The 27,252-nt window shown below is 34.7% G+C and overlaps 3 protein-coding genes across 54 annotated transcripts in view; 1 reads left to right on the plus strand and 2 right to left on the minus strand.

Annotated features, from left to right (window-relative positions):
• fndc1 (fibronectin type III domain containing 1) overlaps window positions 1-15,643 on the minus strand; it is a 65,122-nt gene extending 49,479 nt beyond the window's left edge. Inside the window, exons 1-4 of one of the 2 annotated variants that reach the window (XM_003200712.7) lie at window positions 15,213-15,643; window positions 6,287-6,481; window positions 6,105-6,191; window positions 973-1,032 (exon numbers count right to left, since the gene is read on the minus strand). In XM_003200712.7, coding sequence (XP_003200760.3) covers window positions 973-1,032; window positions 6,105-6,191; window positions 6,287-6,481; window positions 15,213-15,393 — 523 coding nt within the window. In that variant the 5' untranslated portion in view covers window positions 15,394-15,643. The remainder of the gene's footprint in view (window positions 1-972; window positions 1,033-6,104; window positions 6,192-6,286; window positions 6,482-15,212) is intronic. The other variant, XM_068215651.2, reaches the window with a different exon arrangement.
• Window positions 15,644-15,723: 80 nt separating this feature from the next.
• The window catches only part of otofa (otoferlin a), a 145,325-nt gene continuing 133,796 nt past the window's right edge, over window positions 15,724-27,252 (plus strand). For 48 of the 51 annotated variants that reach the window (XM_009294734.5, XM_009294732.4, XM_073932621.1 and 45 more), the window contains exon 1: window positions 24,362-24,719. In XM_009294734.5, the coding sequence (XP_009293009.1) occupies window positions 24,641-24,719 (79 nt within the window). In that variant the 5' untranslated portion in view covers window positions 24,362-24,640. Of the gene's footprint in view, window positions 15,877-24,361; window positions 24,720-27,252 lie in introns of those variants that run through there. The other 3 variants (XM_073932662.1, XM_073932663.1, NM_001030112.2) reach the window with 2 other exon arrangements.
• cimip2c (ciliary microtubule inner protein 2C) lies at window positions 17,085-24,342 on the minus strand. The gene is made up of 3 exons (XM_001923808.7): window positions 23,934-24,342; window positions 21,255-21,489; window positions 17,085-21,153 (listed from the first exon to the last, which is right to left on the minus strand). The coding sequence occupies exons 1-3, from the start codon at window positions 24,023-24,025 to the stop codon at window positions 21,052-21,054; spliced, it is 429 nt and encodes a 142-aa protein (XP_001923843.2). The 5' UTR covers window positions 24,026-24,342; the 3' UTR covers window positions 17,085-21,051.

Raw genomic sequence — 27,252 nt, forward strand, 5'->3', positions numbered from 1 at the left:
CTGGAACACCGATCACATGTTTGTCTGTCGGTTTGTCTGTGGGATTCTTCAATTTATGAGTTTTCGTCTGTGTTACTCCTGAGATCACAGGAAACTAAACCTTTCTTCATTTGGTTTAAATCTGAGATTCCTTCTTCCCTTTGGAGGGCTCACAAGTACTGAGTCTGGCTTCAAGTGTACTCAGTGGAATCATAAAGAAGAGAAATAAAAGCTTTGATTTAACAAATTTACAACTGACAAACTGCCACTGTCTTTCCAGGAACGTGGGGTATCAGAGGTCTCTCTCTCTCTCTGGCATTCAAACACACATCCAAGCTTTAAACGTCTCATGGGTAACACAACATAGATGTTTTCCACAAGCCTGCATGTCTGAAATCTGCCATTTACCATCAATGTACAAAAACAACAAAGAACTGAAATAGTGTTGGTGGCACAGTGATTTAGTGGTTAGCACTGTTACTTCACAGCAAAAAGTCACTGGTTCGAGTCCCAGCTGGCGTAGGTTGGCATTTCTGTTTAGAGTTTGCATGTTCTCCCTGTGTTCAAGTGGGTTTTCTTCGGGTGCTCAGGTTACCCCCACAGACCAAAGACATGCCCTATAGGTAAACGGAATTAACTAAATTGACCGTAGTATATGTGTGTGTGTGTGAATATGAGAGTGCATGGGTGTTTCCCAGTACTGGGTTGCAGCTGGAAAGGCATCTGCTGTTTAAAACATATGCTGCATAAGTTGGCTGTTCATTAAGCTATGGTGACTCCTGATAAAGGGACTAAGCCGAAGGAAAATGAATGAATATTTTGCCTAAGAGATCTATCTAAACAACATTTTTTAATGCAGTTATGATAAAACTAGTAGTGCTGTGCATTCCAAGAAGGTTGGCTGGACTTAAAATTGTATTTTACTCCCCATTAAGAGGTGCTAAACTGACTGAAGTGCATTAATCATTTGTAGAGAAAGAATAGGTATTTTACCTGGAGAGGATCTGTTGAAAGGCTCGACTGCAAAGCCATCCAGTTTCACCCACTCTCCCCCTGTAGAAAGAAAGAGCAATATAAGGATGCATGATGTATCAGCAACATATTTGTTCTTTTTATTTGTAATGTTTAGGTTGAATTGCTTTCAGTATAGATCAATATTTAATTAACTACATATGTACTTGTTGTTATTTTTCAAGCTGTATTTTATTCCTGTGAGGGAAAAATTGTATTTCTGAAATTTATTCTGAAATTTATTATCAATGTTGACAAAAATTTGAGTCATTAAATGCAGTGAAAAAAATGTGTTATTTATACAATGTCTTAAACAAATGTCATGCTGTCTTTCATGTGTTTTCTAATTTTTTAAATAAAAAATATGTAATTCATTTTTGGCCAGAGGAGTAATGGTCGTGTCCAATTGAGCCTGGTTCCTCTCAAGGTTTTTTTCTTCAATCATCATTTGGTGAAGTTTTGTTCCTCGCCACGGTCGACACTGGCTTGCTTAATTTGGGACTTGTGGAGCTGTGCATCAATGGAACGGATTTGCTCTTCAGTGTTTAAACTTTCAGCAGTGAAATTTAAACCACACTGAACTGAACTAAACTTAACTTCAACTCTGAAAACTGGACTGCCACTGTTTCAATGTACTAGAACTTTGACACAATCTTGGACACAATCTACATTGTAAAAGTGCTATAAAAAATAAAGATGAATTGAATTGAATTTATTCATTTTTTTTATTCTGAAAAAAAAAATTAATTTTGTCAATTTATTGAAACAGTAAAGTCAGCTATAATTTCACAATAGATTTCTGTCAAATAAATACTTTTTAACTTTCTTTGCAAAATTATACATTAATGATTATTAGTGTATAATAATGTTACATATATTTTCTATTGAGCAGGAAATCTAGCCAGATCAGTCTCAAAAATATTATATTCACATTTACAAAATCTAATTCGTAAATTTAAAACAATTCATAAATGCGCAAATCAAATTCATGAATTCAAAATACTATTTGAAAATGCGCAAATCCAATTCGTAAATTCAAAACACAATTCGTAAATATGCAAATCCAATCCGCTGATTCAAAATTCAATTCATGCATGTGCAAATCTAATTCGTAATTTCAAAACACAATTTGTAACTGCACAAATCCAGTTTATTCAGGGAAATATTTATCATTTTTACTAGTAAATCCACACATTGTTTTTAGAAATTACAAATTGAATTTAAACATTTTTAAATTTGCTAATTGGATTTTGTAAATGTGAATTGCGCGGTGCATGAATAAGTTTTATTTTTGCAAACTTATTATTTTTGAGACTGATCTGGCTCCATAGAAATCAGCATATTAAAGTGATTTCTGATGAAGCAGAAAAGTACGATATTACTGTTTTTGATAATGCATTTTGTATGAAATCCCACCTTTGTGAGAAGAAAAGACTTCTTTTAAAAACATTACCATTTTAAAACCTTTGAATGGTAATGTTAAACTTAGCACATGATGCATTACATAATACAAATGCATGCAGCTATCCTTAAAACAGGGAGCTGTAACACCAAATATGTTTACTACTGGTACAATCATCCTCAGCCAAGGAAATTTATGATCTGTTTGCAGGATTATTAATGTGCTTTTCTATTATGACAGATGGTTTGGGGAAAGTGCTGTGGGACGTGCAGAAATATGCCCAAATCCTGTTTGTTGGAGACGGACGTAGACGTACTGAAAAAAAATTTATGTGGCGTACGTTAGATGAGTGACTGGCTACCACAACACAAGGCTTAAGGCTCTTGACTCGAGCTTTGCGTTGGATACAAAAACAAGGACTGGCCACATAAATGCTCTATCTTTGGGGATTTCAGGCTCTCCAGATGCCAGCAGCGAATGGAGTTATTTGAAAAACAGAAACCACTATATAACCCTACATGCTCCAGACTGTGAGCATGTGAGTTCGTGTTCAGTCTGGTTTCAGGTTTTGAAATGAAACTATAAGGAAAGAGAGTTTAACATTTATAAATACCTTTCTTGTAAAAGCCCTGTAATAATGTGTTTGAGTCTAACAAGTGTAAATTAGGGATGCTAATAAAAGTCTATATTTAGATTTACAGTTTTTCTTGTTTGCTAAAGAAACTAGGATCCACTCCATTTTCCTCATCACTATCCCAGCAGAGCAGAAGACATGTCTTGCAAATGTGTAAACTCTTTCTCATTGTGTTGACACATTTTTCCCAACTTTTTTCAAAACAGTTAACACGGATGTCATTCAAGCAGTCCAAACTCCATTGTTTTAGTTATGGTAATTAAACAGAAACCATCTATTCCTAACCATTAAAAACTACCAAGATCAGTTTGAAATCACTGAAGCACTGTTTTGACACTCCTTCACACAAATTTACAATTAGCAATCAGTCTGCAAACCTTAAAAACGCTGGAAGGTCTGGGTTGTTCTGTGCCAGCATGGATGGAGGAGGTCAGTGGCTATGTCTTAAACTCCCAATAGATTTGACTGTATATTGGTTTAGATGTGTTTTCTCTAATATTTACAGTATGTTATTTTTTTTACAGTATTTCAGTTTTCAGCCACTGTTTGAAAAATATCATGAATTCAATATAAATTTAATCAAATCATTTCTTATTCTGGATCCAATTCTTTGCAAAAAGGCAAATTTGACAGCCCAAATAGAAAGACAACAAATGGCATTGGCAATAGGCTACAATGGCAAGCAATGTCAAACAGATTCACACTGAGTTCTGTATTTTGTATTTTGTTGTCCATTGTGTAATGATAAATTGAAAGAGCTCATATACTTGTTTGCAAGTTGTGCTGTTTGAAGGCAAAATTAGCTTTTGTTGCATATTTTAAAGGTTTTGACACAGTATGTGTGTTTTGCAAGCAAAATTTTGATCATGAGTGCCGCTGATTAGGCTTGTGTGTTAATTGTTTTGAAAATGTGGAGTTTCAGTTGACGGCTGCATCAAAGCAATCATGAAAAACGGTAATGACACTAACATACTGTACTCTGAGCATGAGGAAAGAAAGGTTTGCATGCTGTCTGTTTTCAATTAAAAAAAAAAAGAAATCCATAATTTATTTACTGTTCTTACTGTTGGGGTCAGTATTTTTATTCAGAATATATGTATTTTTGTAAAGGTACTTTAAATTGATTGATAGTAACAGTAAAGAAATATCGGTAACACTATAATAATTACATACTATAAATCATTTATTAAGCATTAGCAAATAGTCAATTCTTTAACAGTTGTTAGTAAGCAGTTTATAACTGCAGATACAAATGCTCTATATTTGACATACATTTATAATGTGTTTAATGATTGTGTTTTCATACATTGTGAATGATTATTTTTTCATTACTAAATTAAGTATTGCATCTTTTGCAAACCAGTAATTTGAGAGAAGTTGTTTTTTTTAAAGATTATTCAGAATGAGTAAGTAAATGATTAATAAACTATTTAAATTAACATTTATATATCTTATTATTCAGGCATTTATTTTTTAATTTGTAAGTTAATAACTGCTTTGTTAACCTCATATTTTTTGTGACCTAATCTAAAGTGAGGACAATTTATGCTTTATAAATCCCTAATAAATGACAATTAAAGGCTCAGTACATTCCAGACAGGAAAAATATAAATAAACGACTTTATTCAGTTCTATTCATTTGAAGATACACAAATGAAACTGAATAAAATTAAAAATAAACCCTTGCAACCTTAACTAAAATATAATTACTGTGCAGTTTAAACATTGCTAAATAATATTGAAATGTTATATCATAATATATTGGTAAATTATTATATTGTTGGTATTGTTTTATCCAGTTTTATTTTATATTTTGACACTCCTGTTATTCGACAATGTTTAAACTTTACAGGAATTTTACTATTTAGATAAGATTGCAGAGATGTATTGTTTATTTGATACTGAACCTTTCATTATCATTTATTAAAGCAGAAATAGTCCTCACTTTAGATTAGGTCACAAAACTAAAGTTGAGTTAATAAAGCATTAATTAACATACAAATGAACTATTACAATATGCCTGAATAATAAGATATATAAATGTTGATTTGAATAGTTTATCAATCATTTACTAACTCATTTTGAATGATCCTAAAAAACACCAACTACTCCTAAAAACAAATGACTTGTAAATAATGCAATGCTTAATTTAGTCATGAAAAATATTCAACAGTAACAAAGTATGAAGTAACAATTATTAAGCATATTTTAAATGTCAAAAAACTGCTTACAAACATCTATTAATGTACAGTTAATGCTTAACAAATAACGAATTCACTATTTGCTTATGCTTAATAGATGATTCATAGTGCGTAGTGATTATAACGTGTTAACGACATGTCTAATGTTTTAATGGATATCTTTTTTCAAATAAATGCTTTTTTTTTTTTTATTAAAAGTATCCTGAAAAAAAAACATGTTGATTTTGTGCATCAGTTTATTGATTTAATGCATCTTTGCTAACAAACAATATTCATCTTTTTCTGAATTCTGAAAAAAAAGCACAACACTGATAATAACAGTAATATTTCTTCAGCACCAAATGAGCATATTAAAATGATTAAATTTTCAGCTAAAACGGCAAGCCTTTTAATAAGCATTTTGGCCAATTATTTACACAACAAAGCTGTTTTGGGCTCTGACGATGCAAATCTATTTCCAAGAGGATGTTTTTGCAATTTAAAAATCAAATAAATCACAAGGGCACAATTTTTTGAAAACAGGTGACGTTAAGCTCATGCAAAATATCTGTTATGTGCAAGTATATCAGAAAAAAACAACAATGGCACACAGGACATTAAATGTACATGCTTATTGCTTATATTTGTCTTAACTGGTCTGGCATGCAAAATACAGCAATTATTTGTCATGTTCTGTGTAAATGGGTAATGCTAATGTAAATGGAAAAACATTCATTGCTGTTATGTAAACAAACCCTTAATTTCTCTCCTCATAAAAGCATGCTGTATATGATTGATGTGCATACTGTGATTTATAAGTATATCCATGCACCATTGTACCACAGAGAAGAGAAGAGAGACGACAGAGAAGCATGCAAGTCTCTCTCTACACACACACCTCCTGGAGTCTCTGCCCTGTAGACAGGTTTACTCATCCCGTCCTTATTCTCTGCACTCATCTTGAGAAAATGCAGGACTCCAGGCTCTAAAACAACACAACATGCACATGAGAGCCTGACATAGTGCTCAATGTGAGTCTCTAACGTTTCATTTGCAGAAAAAAATGATGTGCGCTCTCACCTACGTCCTCCAGTAACTCTGAGCGTCTGTCTTTGTCCACAGTGACGTAGCGCAGTGACTTCATGGACTTTCCATAGCCGATGCTGTAGCTGTCAACAGGCTGTCCGTCCAGCTCGCTCGGCGGATCCCAGGTGACCTTCAGCCCTTTATCCACTGAGGTCAGCTTCACATTACGTGGTGGTAGTGGCTTAGAACCTGATAGAGTGAGTAAAGTTGTCTGTCATTGTCATGAGTTTGTCACTAAATTCAGCAAATCCACCAAAAATCTAACATCTTTAGTTTTAAAAGCGGTCACATTTCATTTTGATGGTCCCTTTGTTTAATTTAAGTTACATTGCAAGTAATTCTCATTAGATTATAAGTAGACTGTTAGGTTGGGGTTTGGGCTAGGGTTGGGGTTCGTGTAAGTTGACATGTACTTTTTTCTTATAGTCAATTAAATGTCTGTACAGTTAAAGGGGCAGTATCAACAGATATTATTATTGTCACCGACTCGGTCCCAGTCACTCCCCTCGCTGGCCAGCAGAGGCCGCCATCTCCGGACTTCTAGCATTACATCATCCACTTACGCTGATTGTGCACACACCTGTCCTGAATCTGGTTAACGACCCACGTACCCTATATAAGCCGCACACAAACACTTATTCAGTGCGAAGTCTTGTTTAGCCCCAGCCAGCATTTCTGAGCGTTATTCCCTGCCTGATTCCTCGTGCATTACTCCAGCCTGTTTCTGACTCTGCTTCGCCTTCTGCCTGCCCACGACCCACGCCTGATACACGGACTCTGATATTCGCTGCCTGCCCACGACCCACGCCTGATACACGGACTCTGATACTCACTGCCTGCCCACGACCCACGCCTGATACACGGACTCTGATACTCGCAGCCTGCCCTCGACCAATGCCTGGTAAAGCCCTCTGTGTCTGTTCACCGCCGGTCTTGATTCTTCATAGACTATTTTTGATGTGTGTTTGCACTTTAGTGCATATTGTGTGTTTGAGTGATAGCTTGACTAATAAATACTGCATAATGGATCCCTCCATGTCAGTCTCCTCGTTACAATTATCTTGATACTGATATATCAGTATCAAGCAGACAGTCTACTAATACTCAAATGAACATCAAAATAAAGTGTTGCCTTAAAGGCAAACATTTAATTGAACTATTTCTTGCAGAATTTCAGTTTTTAAAATAATTCATGAAACGTTGCCAGATTTTATAAAATTTGTCTTTGGAGAATCTGATTTTCTCCAGTTCCAAATGTTTCATTACATCCCTCATCAGATTTAAATGTATAAATGCTGGAGCAGCTTTCTGTTTCCAGTTTAGTAAAATTAACCTTCTTGTTAGTAGACAGACAAATGGAACTGTTTTGTTCTGTACTGTTTTTATTAAACTCGCAAACAGTAGTGCCAAGAACTGCGATACGAGAATCTGGATCTATTGGGTTTTTAGTGATATTACGAATTTTTTTTAATTTATGGTAATATATTAAACTTTTAGTTTATCATAGAATTCTGAAAAAGCAAGTACAAGACTGATAATAATAGTAATATGTCTCCAGCAGCAAGTCAGCATATTAAAATTATTTATTACTACACAGTTTTCAGCTAAAACGCCAAGCCTTTTAATAAGCATTTTGGCCTAATTACTAATACTCAAATGAACATCAAAATAAAGTATTATCTTTTTAAAATTTATATCTTAAAATTTATGTTTTTGCAGAATTTATGTTTTTAAAATAATCTATGAAAAGTTTTATTAAATTTGTCTGAATTTGAATCTGATTTTCTCCAGTTCCAAATGTTTCATTACATCCCTCATTAGATGTACATATACTGTATGCTGGAGCAGCTTTCTGTTTCCATTTGAGTAATATTAACCTTCATGCAAGTAGACAGACTAATAGAACTGTTTTGTTCTGTACTGCTTTTAGTTAAATCAGTAGAACTGCGATATGGGGATCTGGATCTATTGGCTTTTGACCTACTTTTGAGAATGTTAGAAAAATATTTTCCCAGCAGTTCCAAAACATATGAGCCAGTGATGCCGATTCTAGCCCACAACGATTACATGCAGGGTCCACTTCCAGAAAGTTTTTGTTTGGATCAATGTAAATGATGTATTACATTAAATTGTATGCCTTGCACATATGATCTGTGGGTCTGTTCAAGGGTATCTCCCATTGCTCATCCATGATTTCAACACCTAAATCGTACTCCCAGGAAGATTTTAGGTATTCTAAAGTAAACTACACTGTAAAACCTTTAACCATTGTTTTACAATAATTTGCCTAATTACCCTAACCTGCCTAGTTAACCTAGTTAAGCCTTTAAATGTCACTTTAAGCTGTACAGGTGTCTTGAAAATTATCTAGTCAAATAGTGTGTACTGTCATCATGGTAAAGATAAAATAAATCAGTTATGAGAAATTAGTTATTAAAACTATTATGTTTAGAAATGTGTTAAAAAAAATCTTCTCTCCATTAAACAAAAATTGGGGAAAAAAATAAACAGGGGGGCTAATAATTCAGGGGGGCTAATAATTCTGACTTCAACTGTAGATGCTCTTTGCACTAAAATCTAATCCCAGAAAAGTTCATTGGGGAACCAGAAATTGTGCTCAAATGCATTTTTGTAGTTAAAAAAATGCATGGTCTAAAGATGATATTTCAAAAGCTTTAACTAATTAGTTTGTTCAAAAGTGCTCACTTTGTAGCAACTATAAGCCCTTGATGCAAACTACTGTGGATATTACACAAAGTAGAGCTTTTCAGTAAACTTTCATCATCATCAAGTCACAAAAAGCATACTAAAGTGTAGGGTGCCATTTAGGGCTGATCCAGCTTTGCAGTTTCCAGTCTCCAGAATATGCATTTGGAGTATGAATGGACATCAGTGGAACAAAAAATGTAGTGTGATGACCCCTTTACTACACAAGTTATTGTTTGATGCATATGTGAACCAAGCTTTTGGTTTTAAAAGTTATTTTAACATATCTAATTTTAGTTTAATTTAGTTTAAATGGGTTTGAATGGTCTTCAATGTAATATTATTTTAGTTTTTTTAATTTCTATTTTAGTTAGCACACAATTAAATACATTTTCTTATTCAACTTTGTATTTAGATATGTATTTTTTCATTTTTATATTTCCAGATTACACATACACTTATTCTTATAAGAAATATTTTAATTATATTACATTATTATATTATATTATATTATATTATATTATATTATATTATATTATATTATATTATATTATATTATATTACTTTATATTATTTTATTAACAATTAAGAACAATTACTGAAAATATTTTTTCGGATATGGTTACTTTACACAATATAGTTTAAAATAATTTAGTTTTTGATATTTTGTAATGGGGTTTAAATTTTGTTTTCCAAGGTTGCAATATTTCTTTAGGCAACTAAAACCACCCCAAGATGGAAAAATTGGATGGATGGATTTTGGGATTTTGTCAATCACAATGTTCTCCCTGTTGGTGTGTCTGCTGGAGCTTGTTTTTGCAGAATCTGTGCTGGCTGTTTTGTACAATACATGAGAAGTGACATGCTGTAATCTGGTGGTTGCCTGTGAAATGGCCATTAGAGCCGCACTTCAGATTTAGCAAACCTTTTTAAATGAATCTCCAGCTTGATGTCGAGCAATATGGACAACAGCCTGCAGTTAATCAAAGTGGAAACTCTATCTGAAGTTTAGTAGTGCACTCAGGCTGTTTTTCTAACCCTGCTTAGAGTTAGAGTGAGCAAATCTCTCATCGCTGTGCCTGTTTACTGTACATCAGCATGAGTATGGCATCAATCCTGCTGAGAGAGATCAATCTCTATCATTTATTTAAGAGTACACAGGGACATATGCCTCTCGGTCACTGCTTTATATTGTAATATTGGCAGTGGAACGTCCTTCCACATAATCTGGAACCACATCACACACGCCAGTGCAATTACCCGACTCTCTCTCACACACACACACACACACACACACACACACACACACACACACACACACACACACACACACACACACACACACACACAGGCCACAGAAACATCAAACCCCAGTCTGTGACTTGGCTCATATTAAAATTTATGGTGTAGGGTGGGTTCACATTTTGATTAAATCAAGACTTGTAAAACATAAGAATTAGATCTTTCTCCAAAAATAAACATTTTATACTGGAGGAAACTGACTGAGGCTTATGTTAGGGAGTGGACATCACTTGGATCCGTGGTTCTTACTTTTTTTTTATCTCCAGGACCCCACATATTGAATGACATTGGTACAAAATAAATAGTTATAAAATTGGATTTATGATTCCAGAAGTTTCAAGAACTTTTTTTCAGAAGAGTTGTTAATAGATGATATATAATACTATAATTTTATAATAATTGCATTGAATACAGTTTTTTTTAGATCAAACTCTCTTTTTTTATAGAAGCCCTAGGGCAAAATATGATAATTAAATATGATAATTCTTGTTTGATGGACCTCCATCCTAAAATGGAAAATGCACTGATCTGTTGCATTTCAAACTGAGCATCAGAATGGTGAAGAAAGGTGATTTGAGTGACTTTGACCGGCAGCAGGACAATAGAATATTGGAAAAACATTGAAAAATGTTTCTTCTTTGATATTCGGATGGTAGGGTGAGAATTTGGCATCATCAAAAAGCATGGAAACATCCTACCTTGTATCAACAATTCAGATTGGTGGTAGTGGTGTAATGGTGTGGAGGATATTTTCTTGGCACACATTAGGCCCATTAGTAACAATTGAGCATCATGTCAACACCACAGCCTACCTGAGTATTGTTGCTGACCATGTCCATCTCTTTATGAACACAGTGTACCCATCTTCTGATGGCTACTTCCAGCAGGATAATGCTCAATGTCATAAAGCGCGAACTATCTCAGACTGGTTTCTTGAACATAACAATGAGTTCACTGTACTCAAATGGCCTCCACAGTCATCAGATCATAATCCAATAGAGCACCTTTGGTATGTGGTGGAACAAGAAATTCGCATCATGTATGTGCAGCCGACAACTCTGCAGCAACTGTGTGATGCTATCATGTCTCTGAGGAATATTTTCAGTATTTTGTTGTATGACACGAAGAATAAAGGCAGTTCTGAAGGCAAAAGAGGATCCAACCCGGTGCAAGTAAGGTATACCAAATAAAGTTGCCGGTGAGTGTATATTACAGTACTGTATTTATTCAATGATTAACACATTTATTTATGAATATTTGATTAACACATTTGTATTATTCATTTTAATCTGTATTTATTTGTTTCTTTGTTTAAAACATATTGCATTATTTGTTTAAATCACACATGTTTTCATTTATTTTTAATGTGTTTTTTTAAACATTTTTATTTACTTTTACTGTTTTTCACTACATTATAATAATCATTGTTTGACCAGGGTGTTTCTAGTAAAACTTTGGTTATACAAATGATAATCAATAGGCACCTACAACTTAGTAGAGTACTATAGTAGAGTACTAGAAAAAATCAATTGTTGATTTTTATAAGGCTTTGCCCTGCTAACATTTGGACCAGCCCAACAGAATTATCCCCCCCCCCCCCAAACCCCCACCCCATACATACAACAATCTCATTCATTCATTCATTTTCTTTCAGCTTAGTCCCTTTATTAATCTGGGGTCACCACAGCGGAATGAACCACCAACTTATCCAGCATATGTTTTTACAAAACAGATGCCCTTCAAGCTGTAACCCATCACTGGGAAACACCCATACACTTCCACTCACATAATTACACTACAGAGTATTTAGCTTACTGAATTCACCTGTACAGCATGGACTGTGCGGGAAATCAGAGCACCCAGAGAAAACTCACGCAAACACAGGGAGAACATACAAACTCCACACAGAAATGCCAACTGATCCAGCCAAGGCTCGAAGCAGCAACTTCTTGCTGTGAGGCAAAAGTTTAATACTAATCATTAAATAAAACTTCATGACAGCATTAAACTAAACTGTTTGTGATTTTTAATCCAGTATATCTGAAGCTTCCCAGACCTCTCCAAAGCAATTCTGCCTTTTCATTTCCAAAACCGAATAGGCTGTGAGAGTTTGATGACATTTTTCCATCAGCAAAATTCTCAAAACATTGCTCAACGAAAACCAGAAAACCAAATATTTAGATCAACATGGCTTGAAATTACACGTACATGGTCAACAAATGTAAGATGTTTCGGAACGATTGAACTGCTGTCCTGAAACTTTGTTCTCACTTGCTCCAGGCCATTTCTATTGTTCATCCCTTTATGAATGCCCTGTGGTTGATTGTCAGTTCTGTTGGATTGTTTTCATAATCACTCATGGAAAGGCCTGTAGGGCAAGCACCTGCTGTTATGGCGTCATTCTCTCAATGAAAACTCACTAACATGCACTCCGCTTATAATTTTCATTCAGGTGCCTGGATTACAATCAAACAAATGCAAGAAACTTTTACATTCTACAATATACTTATTTTTCTTACTTTTCTGATACAAAAAAAAAAAAAAAAAAAACACCCAGGTGTTCAATAAGAGGGCACCTGATGAATGACAGGTCAGGCATCATGCCAACTATACACAGGATTGTTTCATACCGCTATGCACTGACTTACTTCTTGACAGATTGAGTTTCAGAACCCTAAAGCCTTGCCCACGTCACTCAGAGACTTTCCACAAATACCTTGGTGAAATTTTGAGCTCGATTAAATTCCAGTAGCTGGTCAGGGCATGATTTTTCTCTTTCTCTTACCTGACAACATAAGCTCATTCTTACCGGAATAACAACAGACGTGATGTTAAAGTGCAGGCTTGTGGAATTCTCATTCTTTCCAATATATCTTTTATCTGTCAAGCAAATGTCAGGAATGGTTTTGAAGGGGCAGTTAAGCACCATTAAGAGATCTAGAAGGGTTCTTTTTTTTCTCTTTAATTATTTGGCTGGAAATCAGCAACGCTTTACTGTCTGTGCCATATCTAAGCAGCTGGTGGCTTTTAGATTTAGTTGTGTTGGATGTAGTTTCGTTGGTAAAGATGGAGAAGAGAGGAAGACTGGATAATATGCAGCTGCTGATGGCAGTCCCAGGCTGCACTGAGTGACCTCATATAAAGAACATTTCCAAAACACTGAGAAAGAGCGAGTGAGAAAGAAAAAGGGCCGTTGTAACGTGGCAGCTCACACAGCTCAGTAGGACTTAGCTACCACTTCCCTCATCCAAGATTCCTCGGCTCCACTGCTTTCTCCTCAGAATTAGGAAGGACGGAGAGAGCAAAAGGAAGTCAAGGAGAGAGAAAACGTGGCTAAAAAAGATTTGAAGAGCTGAAAGCGAAAGAATGTCTAAAACATCTGTGCTTTTATGCTCCCTGATGACCTTTCAAAGAGGTTAACTGTACTTCCTGTCCTGCCGCTAATTTGATAAAACACTTGCTGAGAGATGCGCTTCTACACTCAATATCTATCTATCTATCTATCTATCTATCTATCTATCTATCTATCTATCTATCTATCTATCTATCTATCTATCTATCTATCTATCTATCTATCTATCTATCTATCTATCTATCGGTCTGTCTGTCAATCTGTCTGTCTTTCTGTCTGTCTGTCTGTCTGTCTGTCTGTCTGTCTGTCTGTCTGTCTGTCTGTCTGTCTGTTAAATTTGCATTCGTTAATTTAGCAGATGCTTTTACCCAAAGCAACTTACAAATGAGGATAAAAGAAGCACTTCTAATCACCAGAGAGGAGCAATTTATAAATGCCATGACAAGTGTATGTTAGTTTAGCAGTATTTTCTTTCTGTTTTCCCAGAAGCATGGAGTGTTTATAAGAATATGTCTGGTGCATATGGAGAAGAAAGTGTGTGTCTGGTGTGTCAAGCCCACTCACCTGTCTATTTTCTGTCTGTATTTTACTTTTTAAATGAAGAAATCTTAAATTTGCCAATATTGATTATGTTATTATGGAAATGAATACCACTGCAGTTTAAAATAGTGTGAGAAAATCACCAGTTTAATAGAAATAAACCACAAGTGACATCACCATCAAAGCTGTAGAGTCAGAAACATACTTTATACAAGGATGCATACAACACAATCATGTAAACAAAAACAAAAAAAATCCATTTCAGATGTGAACAAAGAATATTTAGTTAATATTTATATTTTATACAAATTTTGCTTATGCATTTATATGTTTTGCATTTATTTTGACCTTGTCAAATAACTACAAACTATTTAAAGAATAGTTATATAGTCTATAACAGAAGTATACTTTCTGAGGTTTGGGCACCTGCACACAGCTCAGCTGTTCAAACACCCATGCGTCATGCATTAAGCTACTAGTGCTTGAAATGTTTATTAAAAGTTTGGCACATGCTTTTCATCCACACTGACATAAACAGGTCTCAGACCTCCAAAGTCAAACAGCAACTGATTATTTAAGTGGAACTATAGCCTATTATATATATATATATATATATATATATATATATATATATATATATATATATATATATATATATATATATATATATATATATATATATATATTACAATATTACAACAAATCCCTGGCAATTATGCCTGACAAAAACATACTTAACGAATTATAAATAGTTCTTAATATTTCTATTTTGTTCTTCACTTAAAAAATGATTCATTGGATTGACTTGATTTTTAAGGTAAGTGGATTCAAACAATTTATATGGGCTGAATTTAAGCAAATCAAGTTACATTACCATATTTATTTTTTTGTTTAAATTTCGCGCATATAAATTTTTTGCAACCACTTAACTTATAAAATTGTAAATCCAATAAATTAAAAAAAAAAAAAAAAAACGGATTAATGTTTTAAATAAAAATAGACAGAAACAGTTTGACCTACCCGACAGCAGTGGGCTCTGGGTGCAGAGTGTGACCAGGAGCCCGAGAAGAGCTCGAGCCCGCGCAGGAGTCATTGCAGACAGTGCTCGAGTTTTAGGGTGATCCGCTACTCTGAAGGCAGTTGGGCTTTGAGATGCGCGGATGCTTCGCTGCTCGCGCTCACCGTCAGCCTGTGCGCTCATTCCCAGACGATGTCTCCCTCTTCCGGGGAGGAATGGGACTTTTAAACTACCTATATATTTACAGAAAAATGCGACGGAAGTTCTCTAGTAATACAGAGTTCATGATGTAGCTGCTCGTCATTCTTTCTTTTTTTTTTTGTTTAAAGCGTGTTTACAAAAACTGCTAATTATGTTCTTGTTGATAGCCTACTTATAACGAGCTTGCTTTTGCTACATATAGCATTTTAGAGCTCCTTTAATTATTATCGATTTTATATGCTATTGGTTTATTATAAAATATGTATGCTTGACATAGGTGTGCGCAATGGAAGCATTAACCTTTGCGCATGCGCGCATATTGGCTCAAGTGTGTTTTGAATCGCAGCTGCTCAAATACTATTTACCGTTTCAGTCACGCTGTTTTTTCCTCATTCACCAATAAGTGATGTGGTACTGGAAATAGTTCCATCACAAAGAAAAACTCCAGTGATCTGGTCATCAAAGGTAATGTTAGAGCCCGGATATTTGTTTACATAGATTGTGTTTTTCAACATCTAACTCAGTGGATTTTGGCTTTTGTGTCTCAGAAATTAGCCTGTATACATAATTGTTTAACTCAAGAGAATTTTTTTAGAAATATTTACTTGTCCTTGAATTGTGTAACTTAATGTCAAAGTGTTATTTTTACCATCTATCCTACTTCTGGCTTAAGATAAACTTTAAGAAAACATTTGTTTATGAATTTAAATCTAAGTTATTCAAATCTACTGTTCATTACACAGATACACACACACCCACACGCACAGAGAAAAAGACTGGCATGGGGGATGTCACATGTTCTACCGGTTTGTTTGGTTATTTTTTTAAGTTATTATGCCCAAATTTCTTTTTATCATACCTTTTTACTTAATATGTTTTTTTATTATTAGCATTATTAGAAACAGAAAACAGGATAAAATTAATTGACATTCTATTGTACTGCACATAGCTCTTTACAATCGCAGAAAAAAACAGTATTATCTTTACAACAGCGTTTCACTGGGCAGTACCCATTTGTACCTTATTTACGACCAAAAGGTTCAGATTGGCAATAATGGTAATATACTAATGCCACTCTTATAGGATTTCCTTTTTATGGTACAAGCTGTTGTACCACCAAAGCTTACTTTTTAAAAAGTTTTTAAAATTGTATTTTGTGTTCAGGGGAGCACAATTCAGATACCAAATGCCAACGTACACTGCCTGCCACTGACTTCTTCATAAAGAAGCGAAAAGTTTTTTCTCTAATGTACTTTATGAACATTGGATGTAGTGTGGTTGTAAGCTTCGGCATAACTCACATGTGAAACCATTTATAAATTATGCATTCATATATAGAACCATCGATTATATGACATAATATATATTACAGTATATATTAAAGTGTCTTTTTGAATTGTAAGTGATTCTACATTTATACACACTGCTCCAAGAAAACCTCAACATCGTGAATAAATGTTCAATGAGGGGTAGTTGATGAATTTACATTGAAAAAAACATATCCTCAGGATGTTCTATAACTTGTACTCAAAACGTTTGTTGTACATTATAGGCATATGATTTAACTAAGAAAAATATTACAATTATATCTGCTCTGTCCTTTAACATTTGATACTGACACGCAAAGCAGATTTTAAACATTAAAATATACAGCATAAATTAATACACCTTTTGAAAAGTAATATTTTTATTCAGTTTTTTGAATTGAGTACACACACACACACACACACACACACATAGAGATATTTTGGTGCATTGCAAACAGTTTTATTCATTAAAATAAGAGTGCTCATTTATACTGAGCACTGAACATTCTTACCTTAACAGTACTGTAAAACTGTATATTTGTACACAGATAATCTCTGACCTTGGTTATGTGAGAATAGTGATTATAACCCCACTTAACTCTTCTCTAATTGGTCTACCAGTGATTCACTGTAGTCATCAAGTTTTTAATAGTGCTATATTTGCACTGTGCTGTAAGTGCATTTGAGTCTAAATACAGTCTTTAATGCTGCATCTGAATGACCCTGTTAAATCAGCATTCATACTGTAGGTCATACCAACAGTGAATTTTACATTTTACCCTTGCATTAAATCATGGTGAAATAAAACAAACATATTTAATCTAAAAGGCAAAATAAGAGCATTCCAGCTTTCCTCTTTTTAATAATTTGTTTAATTACATGTAATTGGTGGACGTGCTTGTGTTGTGACTTCATTACTCTGCTACTGTTAATCTCAAGTAATCCCTTATTATTTGACACAGTGAAAAAGAAGAGAAAATATATGTCAAAATACATTGACAGCTCTAGCTTCACTTGAACATGCATATTTTATGACTCCAGAAAGCGCCTATGGGCTGAATGTGAACATAAGTGGAGATAAAGCCCCTAGAGACAGCAGAGCTCCAAGCACAGTTAACCCCCGAGTAATGCATCAGCAAATAAGACTCCATCACAAATAATCACTGGACAGCCATTGTCTCTGCTGTCTCAGGGGACTGCGAGAGAAGCAATTAGATGTGTGTGAGACGGGGGATTAGGATGTAGAGAGAAGGAATGGGGAGCCCAAGAACCATTTTTAGAAATAAGACTAATTAAGTCATTTAAAAATAAGCCTAAAGTCAGCATAAAATCAAAGTGGTTCTATTTGTTTCTTAAATGCATGATGCTTATAAATAATTAATATATTTTATATTATAAAGCTCAAGTAATTTTGATTACATATATTTTTAAGCATCAATACAGTAACGTGTACCACAGATTTTACATTATCTGTATGTATAACCAGGCATGGGCAAAAAATCATTGAAATGTATTTTAAAATAAAATACCGAATACCTCAGTTTTATATGTATCAAAATAAAATACGAAATACAGCAGCCACAAATGTATCAAAATGAAATAATGTGTTTTAAAAATGCTGCAAAATACTTGTGCAAGGAAGCATGAGATTTCTTCACAAGCCTTCTATCGACAGGCATATTTAATCAATCTTCTTGCCATTAAACTAACTTAGTGAAGTAAACAAATATTGACAGCAACAGTGTTTCTCTGAACAAGTTTAAGTTAGCTTCTCTGCACCTCCTTCACCGTTATAAATACAGAAACCTTGCATGCAATGACGCAGACACACCAATTAAATTTGTGTCAGTGCTTTAAATGTGCCAAAAAGTATAACCTGATGTTATAAAATCAAAATGCATCTGACGCTATTGCTGCCTTTAATATAATGTAATTACCCCAGGGGTCGCAATCCAATAGAACTAGTAACTATAAGCTACTATAGTAACTATATAGTATATAGTAACTATAAACTACTATTTTTATTTTCAGTATAGTTATGGATAAAATAAGTTAATTCTTATGGTTTAATAAAAATAAATAGATTTTTGGAAATCACCAGGCGACCCCCCTTCATTGCCCCGCGACCCCTTTGTCACTTTGAGAACCACTGTTGTAGAGGATCTCTGGGTGAATGTGAAAAAAAATCACTGTAAAAACCATCTAATGCAGATAACGAGTTGGTACATAGCACTATGTCTCTTCATTGTGTTTTCATCCATTGTGTGGCTAGTAAAATTGCCACCATCTCTTAACACATATATTTTAAAAGGGCAATCTATGAAGAGTTTTTATTTATTTATTTTTAGCTTAGTTCCTTATCTACACTCTCAGAAATCAAGGTATGCAAGTTGTCACTGGCGTGATACCTTTTCAAAAGGTACAAATTTGTACAGGTCCATATTAGTACCTGAAGGGTACATATTAGTACCTAAAAAGTACAAAAGTGTTCCTCTTAAAATTTATAGGAACTAATATATACTTTTGAGGTACCAATATGGACCCCTAAAGTTCAAATGTGTACCTTTTGAAAAGGTACCACCCCAATAACAGCTCGCTTATTATTTCTGAGAGTGTATGAGAGCTCGCCACAGCAAGTAAACTATTCCAGCATATGTTCATACAGAGCGGATGCCCTTCCAGCTGCAACCCAGTACTGGGAAACACCCAGACTCATATACAATGGCCAATTTAGTTTAGTCAATTCACTAATAGTGCATGTCTTTGGACTGTGGGGGAAACCGGAGCACCCGAAGGAAACCCACACCAACACGGTGAGAACATGCAAACCCCACACAGAAAAGTCAACTGGCTCAGCTGGGACTTGTACCAGCGAACATCTTGCTGTGAGGTGACAGTGCTAACCATTGAGCCACCTTAGTGCACTCATTTCATTTTTTCAATCACATAATTTTTTTTTAATAAATCAAAATTTTTTGCAACTTAAATCTTTCAAACTTAATGTAAAAACAGGATTTCTGAAAACTCCAGTTTCAGTTATTTCCATAAATTATATATATTTTTGCAATTGTTCTCTTTAATGCAAAACATAAAACATGATTTCTCTAAAAAATGTAGTCATATGTTTTTGCAAACAAACTCTTTATATACATCCTGCTGCTGCCGTGTAACGAGAGTCTGGAGTTTTTGACCAGACTGTATAGACTGGAGTATTACTAAATATTTGTGTCTCATATACTGTATTGTGCCACTTCAACATCTTCCCTCTTTAAAGAGCAGTTGCAGATTAGCTAATGGCATCTGAAACGGCAGATGAAGTATTGTAGGAATTGCCACAGTAGTACTTATTTGTTTGTTGTTTGTCTTTTTTTCTCTTGGCATCTACATCAGCAATCCATAAAAAACTACTATTATTTGTGCAGTTTACTCATTCTGCCAAAACGATTTCAGTTCCTCTTTACTAGGAAAAGTCTCAGTTTGCCCCCTTGGTGAACACCAGTACAGCATCTTTAGATGTTTTATATTTCTAAAGTTCCACTGCATTTGCACCTGCAGTCCTGAAGCTGAGATTGAGGATGTTCTGAAGCTCCTCATTTTGCTATATTTTATTCCATCTCACGTCTGAAGCAAAGATGCTGATGCTGAATTGTACACTATACTGCCATTACATATTAGCATTGACCACCTGTTTAATCAATTTCCTGTTCTGATTTCAAGCCTTAGCAAATGACTGAGAAAGCATCAATCTGAGGCCACGTTTTTATGAAGTCATCATGTTGACTTCTTACAAAGTATTTTACAGCATTTTAAAAATACAAAATACAAGACACTAAAGTATCCTGATAAAAAATATTAACCCATTTTCATCAGCCCTATAGAATACAAGAATACAAGTTACAAAATAAAATTATGTAATGATGATCATAATTATGGGTTTAAGTAAAATATTAATATTGGTTTTAACCTTTAAATAGATAGATCGATTTATTTATTCATTTATTTATTTACAGAAAATGACAGCTGTTCAGAATAGCGAATCAGGGTTATTTCACCAAAACTGATTTCTTAATTCTTCTGAATTAAAAAAAATAAACATTTAAAATTGTATTATAATAAAAATAAATCATAAACACAGAAAAAATCATTTATGGGCATCTTGATTATTTTTCCCTATACATTTATTGCTCCACTTTTTTGTTAGATGAGCTGTCTCTATTGTAAATACATCATAAATACACAGCATGCTCTTTTACAACATGATTAATTGCACACATACTAAAGATTCATGTCACTTAAACTACAGTAGCTGCGATGGCCCAGTAAAGTTCACTTCTTACGTTGTCCCTGCAGGCTTCTTCTCAGTCACTGCAAAATAATTGACAGGCTGCACAGTGCCCGTCTTATCTTTGTAATTTTCCCTGTGCTTCTGGGACAGCTGGGGAAAAGAGAAATCCAACATGTCCATGACTAATCAGTGTGATAAAAGATGTTCGTTTAGAACATGATCTACACTCACTTCTTCTATCTCATTCTTACCATGCTGAAGTCCTTGATCTCCTTCTGTTTTCTGAAGTCAGTGTTATAGCGCACCCAGTAGGGTAGGATGAGGACACTGTCTTGCGTTTGGGAGCTCAGAAACACACCAGCCTTGTTGTAAGGGCTTTTGCTTGAGGCCATCATGGCAGAGCGGGTGTTTTGGAAATACTTTAGGCTTGAATTGCCAAAGGTTTCCCCATACATCAATTTTGTGGTAGGAATGTGTCCACAGTACCTATAAATGGTTCAACAATCGCACAATCAACAACTGATGTAGCTGAAAATGTTGTTTAATGATTAGCCTGCAGGGAAATTAACCACAGTTAAAATTTAAAACGACAAACAAATTAATTAAGCAATTCCAGCGTTATGGATGTACATAAATATTAACGTTATATTGAAACATCTGTTTATATTTTCCAAAACAACTGACCACATAGTTAGAAAAAAAATATTCATCTGTAAACATTTTTTTCATTTAAAATGAGGGAAATAAACATGTGTTATGGATGTGACGAAAAAAGTCTGTGAGTTTACAGTATACAACATACTTTGTAGAAATTCTGTGAATTAAACCGCACAACCCAAAAGAATCAATGCTAATCAAAACGATAATTGTTGGCTCACTATAGAACAAACATGACTGATTTTATTTTATTTGACATTTTTGCATTTATGAGGAAAAAGCTCTGTTATGGATGTGACACTTTTACATAATGGATGTGACAGATGTGAAATTGGTTCTTGTGTGATTTTGATAAATTAACTATAATAGTTTTAAGACATTAACAGAGACATTTTGAGTATTTTTGAAGTACTGTAAAAATACTCTCTTACACAAAAAACACAGAAATGGTTTTGATATTTTGGCGAAATTTAGAATTGCTTATACTATATATATATATATATATATATATATATATATATATATATATATATATATATATATATATATATATATATATATATATATATATATATATATATAAACACGCACACACAGGGTGTGCCATTTATATGAATGCACCTTAATAAAATGGGAATGGTTGGTGATATTAACGTCCTGTTTGTGGCACGTTAGTATATGTGAGGGACAAAATAGATAATAAAGTTAGTGGGGCCATTCTTCATCAATGAAAACCTCAAGGTCACTGGATATTTGAAATTGCTTCATGATGATGTGTTTCCCTCTTTATGCACTGAAGCTGACACGTTCCCTGAGTTTTTTCAGCAAGATGTTGCACCACCAGATTATGAGTGTCAGGTCTGAGCATTTATAGATGTACAGTTTCCTGAAAAGTGGATTGGTCATCATGGGCAACTTGAATAGCCCCCAAGGTCTCCCGATCTGAGCCCCTTAGAATTTTATCTTTGGGGTCATCTGAAGGCAATTGTCTATGGTGTGAAGATACAAGATGTGCAGAGCACCTGAAACTACAGATACTGGAAGCATTTGCTGGCATTTCTCCTGCGGTGTTGCTATCAGTGTGTAAAGAGTGGGAGAAGAGGGTTGCATTGACAAACCAACACAATCGCAGCACATTGAACACATTTTATAAGTGGTCAGAAACTTGTAAATAACTCATGAAAGAATAAAGTTACGTTAAAACCAAATGCACCATTGTTTTTCTTGTGAAATTTCCAATGAGTTTGACGTGTCACATGACCCTCTTCCTATTGAAAAAAACAAAACTTAGATCCAAGGTGGGCGACGTGGTCACCACCCATCTTGAAAAGATGCCCCCTCACATATACTAATGTGCCACAAACAGGACGTTAATTTTACCAACCGTTCCCATTTTATTAAGGTGTATCCATATAAATGGTCCACCGTGTGTGTGTGTGTGTGTTTGTGTGTGTGTGTGTGTGTGTATGTATGTATGTACGTGTTGTATGGGTTATAATGCAAATGGATTCTCAAGCATCCAGCAAATAAAAGGGTATACAGACTTATTGGGATACAAAATGTATCTTGTTTGATTTATTGTTTTGTGACCTTAAAAATTGTCATATTACTTTTTATTTAAAGACAGCAACTAAAATGCAATGTTGTGCAAGATATACAAAAAAACCTGTTATATTTAGAACAAGAATAATTAAATATTCATTTTGATTTTAAATATTTATACTTTGCAACTACCCTCCAAAACACTGTCACAGGTGTCAAACTCAGATCCAGGGGGTCACAGCTCTGCACAGTTTAGTTCCAACCCTAATTAAACCCACCTGATCAAACAAATTGAGGCCTTTGAGCTTGTTTGAAATCTATAGATAAGTGTGTTGAAGCACGGTTGGAACTAAACTGTGCAGGGCAGCGGTCCTCCAGGAACTGAATTTGACACCCCTGCTACTAGGTCAAGAAAATGTTTCAATTTAAAAAGTAAATAATAAAACTTATTTTTTAAATAAATAATTTATTAGATATTGTTTTATTTAATTTGATAGAAACACCAAAATGGTAAGGATACAAACATTGGCTTAAGCTACATGATTTATTTTTATTGCTGAAAGCAATCTATTCTATATTGTTTGAAACTAAAAAATGCATCACTAAGTTCCCTAACATTAATTGTGAAAACATACCTCTGAAAATCAGTTCAAAGGGTCAAACACACATTTATTTTACAAAAATAATTTCAGACATTGTCCTGAACAAAACAAGAAATAAACTATTTTTACCCCGGCATCAGAGACGTTGGAATGTAGGCTGCGTTGTTATGCGTTATGAGAGTCCCATTTCCCCTGAAAGTCATGGCTGAATAGATAAGCATACACGAATATCCCGATCATGAGCTGCTGAACTTCAGCACTGCGTCTAAAATAAACCTGACCAACACCACACATACGACAACAAACGGTTGCCAGGCAACAAATCTTTCAGGATATACTAGCATGACATACATTTAATTAATAGCTAGACAGACAGTTTTAATAATTGATAGAGAATGTATGCTATATACACTTGTCAGCTCGAATAATAATCAATCTGCCAAGAGTGGGCTTCAGCAAGTATCCGCCCCTAAGTAATATAGTTTAACTGTGTGCGCGCGCTCCCTGCCGGCGGATTCCATCATGACATCGCGCTCGTGCGGAGCGGCGGCGCATCACAGTAGTGTCAAACACTCTCGGATCGGATCTGACGACTGTACTACATGTGCGGGAGAAAATGAAAGCTCTTTAATTTTTAATTACTCCTTTTTATGATATTGCGCACAGAGGATGCAGCTTGTACAGTGAAGATGACTCTTCCCGTTTATATATGCAGCAAATAAAAGCAGTTCGGATTTTATAACAAGTTAAGCAGCGGTGGTCATGAGAGGTCTGCGCTCTTTGTGATGAATCATATATTTTTTTAGTGTTTTGACTCTTTTTCATTGTGAGTTGAGATGGCTTTAGTGGTGCATCTGAAGACTGTCACGGAGCTCCGTGGGAAGGGGGACCGAATCGCTAAAGTCACTTTCAGAGGTAAAGAGCGATACTTTTTTTCATTTACAGTGAACGGGTGTGTGCTCGACTCTATTGTACGCATCTCGGCATATTCACGAATAGGTTTCATTTTGTTTTAGCATATTTTACGCATACGCGGTGGTGGTAACTTGAGATTCTGATGAAAAGTTGTAGAAATCTGTTCATGTAACTATTCTGCTACGTATTTATTCAGGAAAAATCGCTTTAGATGAAAAATAGATCAAAAATACCCATGTTAATAAATGACAACAATATTCACAGACATAACTTGAGCTGCTTTCTCGTTTGGTTTCATTAGATTTTCTTTTCCAGTGCATTTAATGTTCACTGTTGTAGCTAATATTCAATTAATCGTTGATTTAAGCTGTACAGCATGTAGGCCTATGTATATTCATCCCAATAGGCTGTACTGGGATCCCCTTGCAGTATAAAATGCATTAAGTTTTAAGCATTGAAGAGTAAAGCAGATTTGTTTGAAGTCTTATTGTTAAGTCTTGTCTTATGCACCTTTCTGAACAACATGTTAGCTAAATGTAATGCACGTTAGGCTTTACATTACTTTGTTTTAGTTATATTTGTTTTTCAGCACCTTGGACAGTTGCGCAGTGTTCATCTCACAGTCATTTTCTTTCTCATAAAATGCTCTCTCTCTAAAAGAATATTACAGAGGTAAATGGTGCAGAAATGTTCTAGGACAAACAACATTACTTCTAATAAAAAAATATGAAGCATGTGTTAAAAGACTAAATATCTTCTAGTATTGCATTTTTTTCAAACAGTATTTAGAGAATGGTATTATGTAATACTCTGAAAGATGCAAATTTAGCATGATATTCTGTGTATGCTTTCATAAACTCCCCAGTCCAGTAATTTGATTGAGACACTTCAAGGGATTTAAGTAATTTGCTTTGTCATGTTTTTCCTCCTTTTCTATGAGGGCAATGACTATTAGCTCTCTTTCCACCCTTTCCTTCCCTCCTACTTTGGGCTTAATCTCCAGCACCTCAGTGTTTGGCGATCTCGGCTGTCTGGAGCGGAAGGGCTCCACTGAGCTGTGTCCTGTTTCTCTGTGGGTTGCATAACTTAGATTGAGTATCTCTAACTAGATCTTAGTACAATAATAATAATAAAAAATCACTGTTATTTTCCACTAAATGTTTTATCAGAAAAAATTATGGAATAAAAATTTTAAATACCGCCTAATAAATAATGCAAATAATTAACGTCCTTGTAAAGGCTACAAATTATTGAAAATGCTGTTTGAGATTTTCTTGCTGCTCGAAAGGTTGCTCATCAATTTTTATCAAACCTTCCCAAGTTTATGCATATTACATAACCAGCTTTCATCTCTCATTTTATGGTTACCAGTGAAAAATGTTTTATGCTGTAAGCCTGGTGATACTTAGCGTTTGCTCTTAGTTTGTTCTTAAGTGTCCAAAACTATAGTTTGCAAAATGTGTTTAATCAGTACTTGGCTTTATGTTTTGACTTTGAAGTGAGAAAAAAAAAATCCTCTCCAGCTGTTTTGTTATCTATCACACTGCATGTAAATGTTACCTTTGGGAGAAGCTTTTGTGAGCAACAGCACTGAGCAATGAGTTTGCAATGAGCTAAAAACAGTGCTGACTGTATTTTGCGATCTTGATGCATAATGCAACTTGGCTATTTTTACTCTTCTAAAACTGTTTGACATGACATTTAGCGGGGCCAGGCAGTGGCACAGTAGGTAGTGCTGTCGCCTCACAGCAAGAAGTTCGCTGGTTCGAACCTCGACTCAGTTGGCGTTTCTGTGTGAAGTTTGCATGTTCTCCCTGCCATCGCTTGGGTTTCCTCCGGGCGTTCCTGTTTCCCCAATAGTCCAAAGACATGTGGTACAGGTGAATTGGGAAGGCTAAATTGTTCGTAGTGTATGAGTGTGTGTTTGTGGATGTTTCCCAGAGATGGGTTGCGGCTGGAAGGGCATCCGCTGCATAAAAACTTGCTGGATAAGTTGGTGGTTCATTCTGCTGTGGCGACCCAGGATTAATAAAGGGACTAAGCTGACAAGAAAATAAATGAATTAATGAATGACATTTAGCTGAATTGTTCAACACAGAATGAAGTCAACACTAGACAATGGATTCCATTAAATTACATAAAAAAGAAGTATTTTCTCAGCTGTATGTGATGCATTTGCATATATTATAAAAAATGGAAAGCACTTATACTGAATATAGTAAGAAAAAGCACTTATTTTAATCAAAAAGGCTACAGCTAATGATCATCTAGATATTTACTTTTCATAAGAAATGAGTTTATGTTTGCATGCATATGTGTGCGAGTTGGTATGTAAACATATTTATATTGACCCCTCTTGTTAGCTTGTTTACAAGCACACATTGACGAAAGTCAACTTGCACTTTTCAATATTATGCAGGTTTCCTTAAGATACAAAGGACAAAAAAATAGGCATTTTCATGTTTTCCCTGATATTTCTGAATAACTGCAGTATTTACAATATACAGTTCACATCTTCACCTATTTTTAATGT

The sequence above is a fragment of the Danio rerio genome, chromosome 20, assembly GCF_049306965.1.
Source record: "Danio rerio strain Tuebingen ecotype United States chromosome 20, GRCz12tu, whole genome shotgun sequence".
In the NCBI taxonomy this organism is placed as follows: Eukaryota; Metazoa; Chordata; class Actinopteri; order Cypriniformes; family Danionidae; genus Danio; species Danio rerio.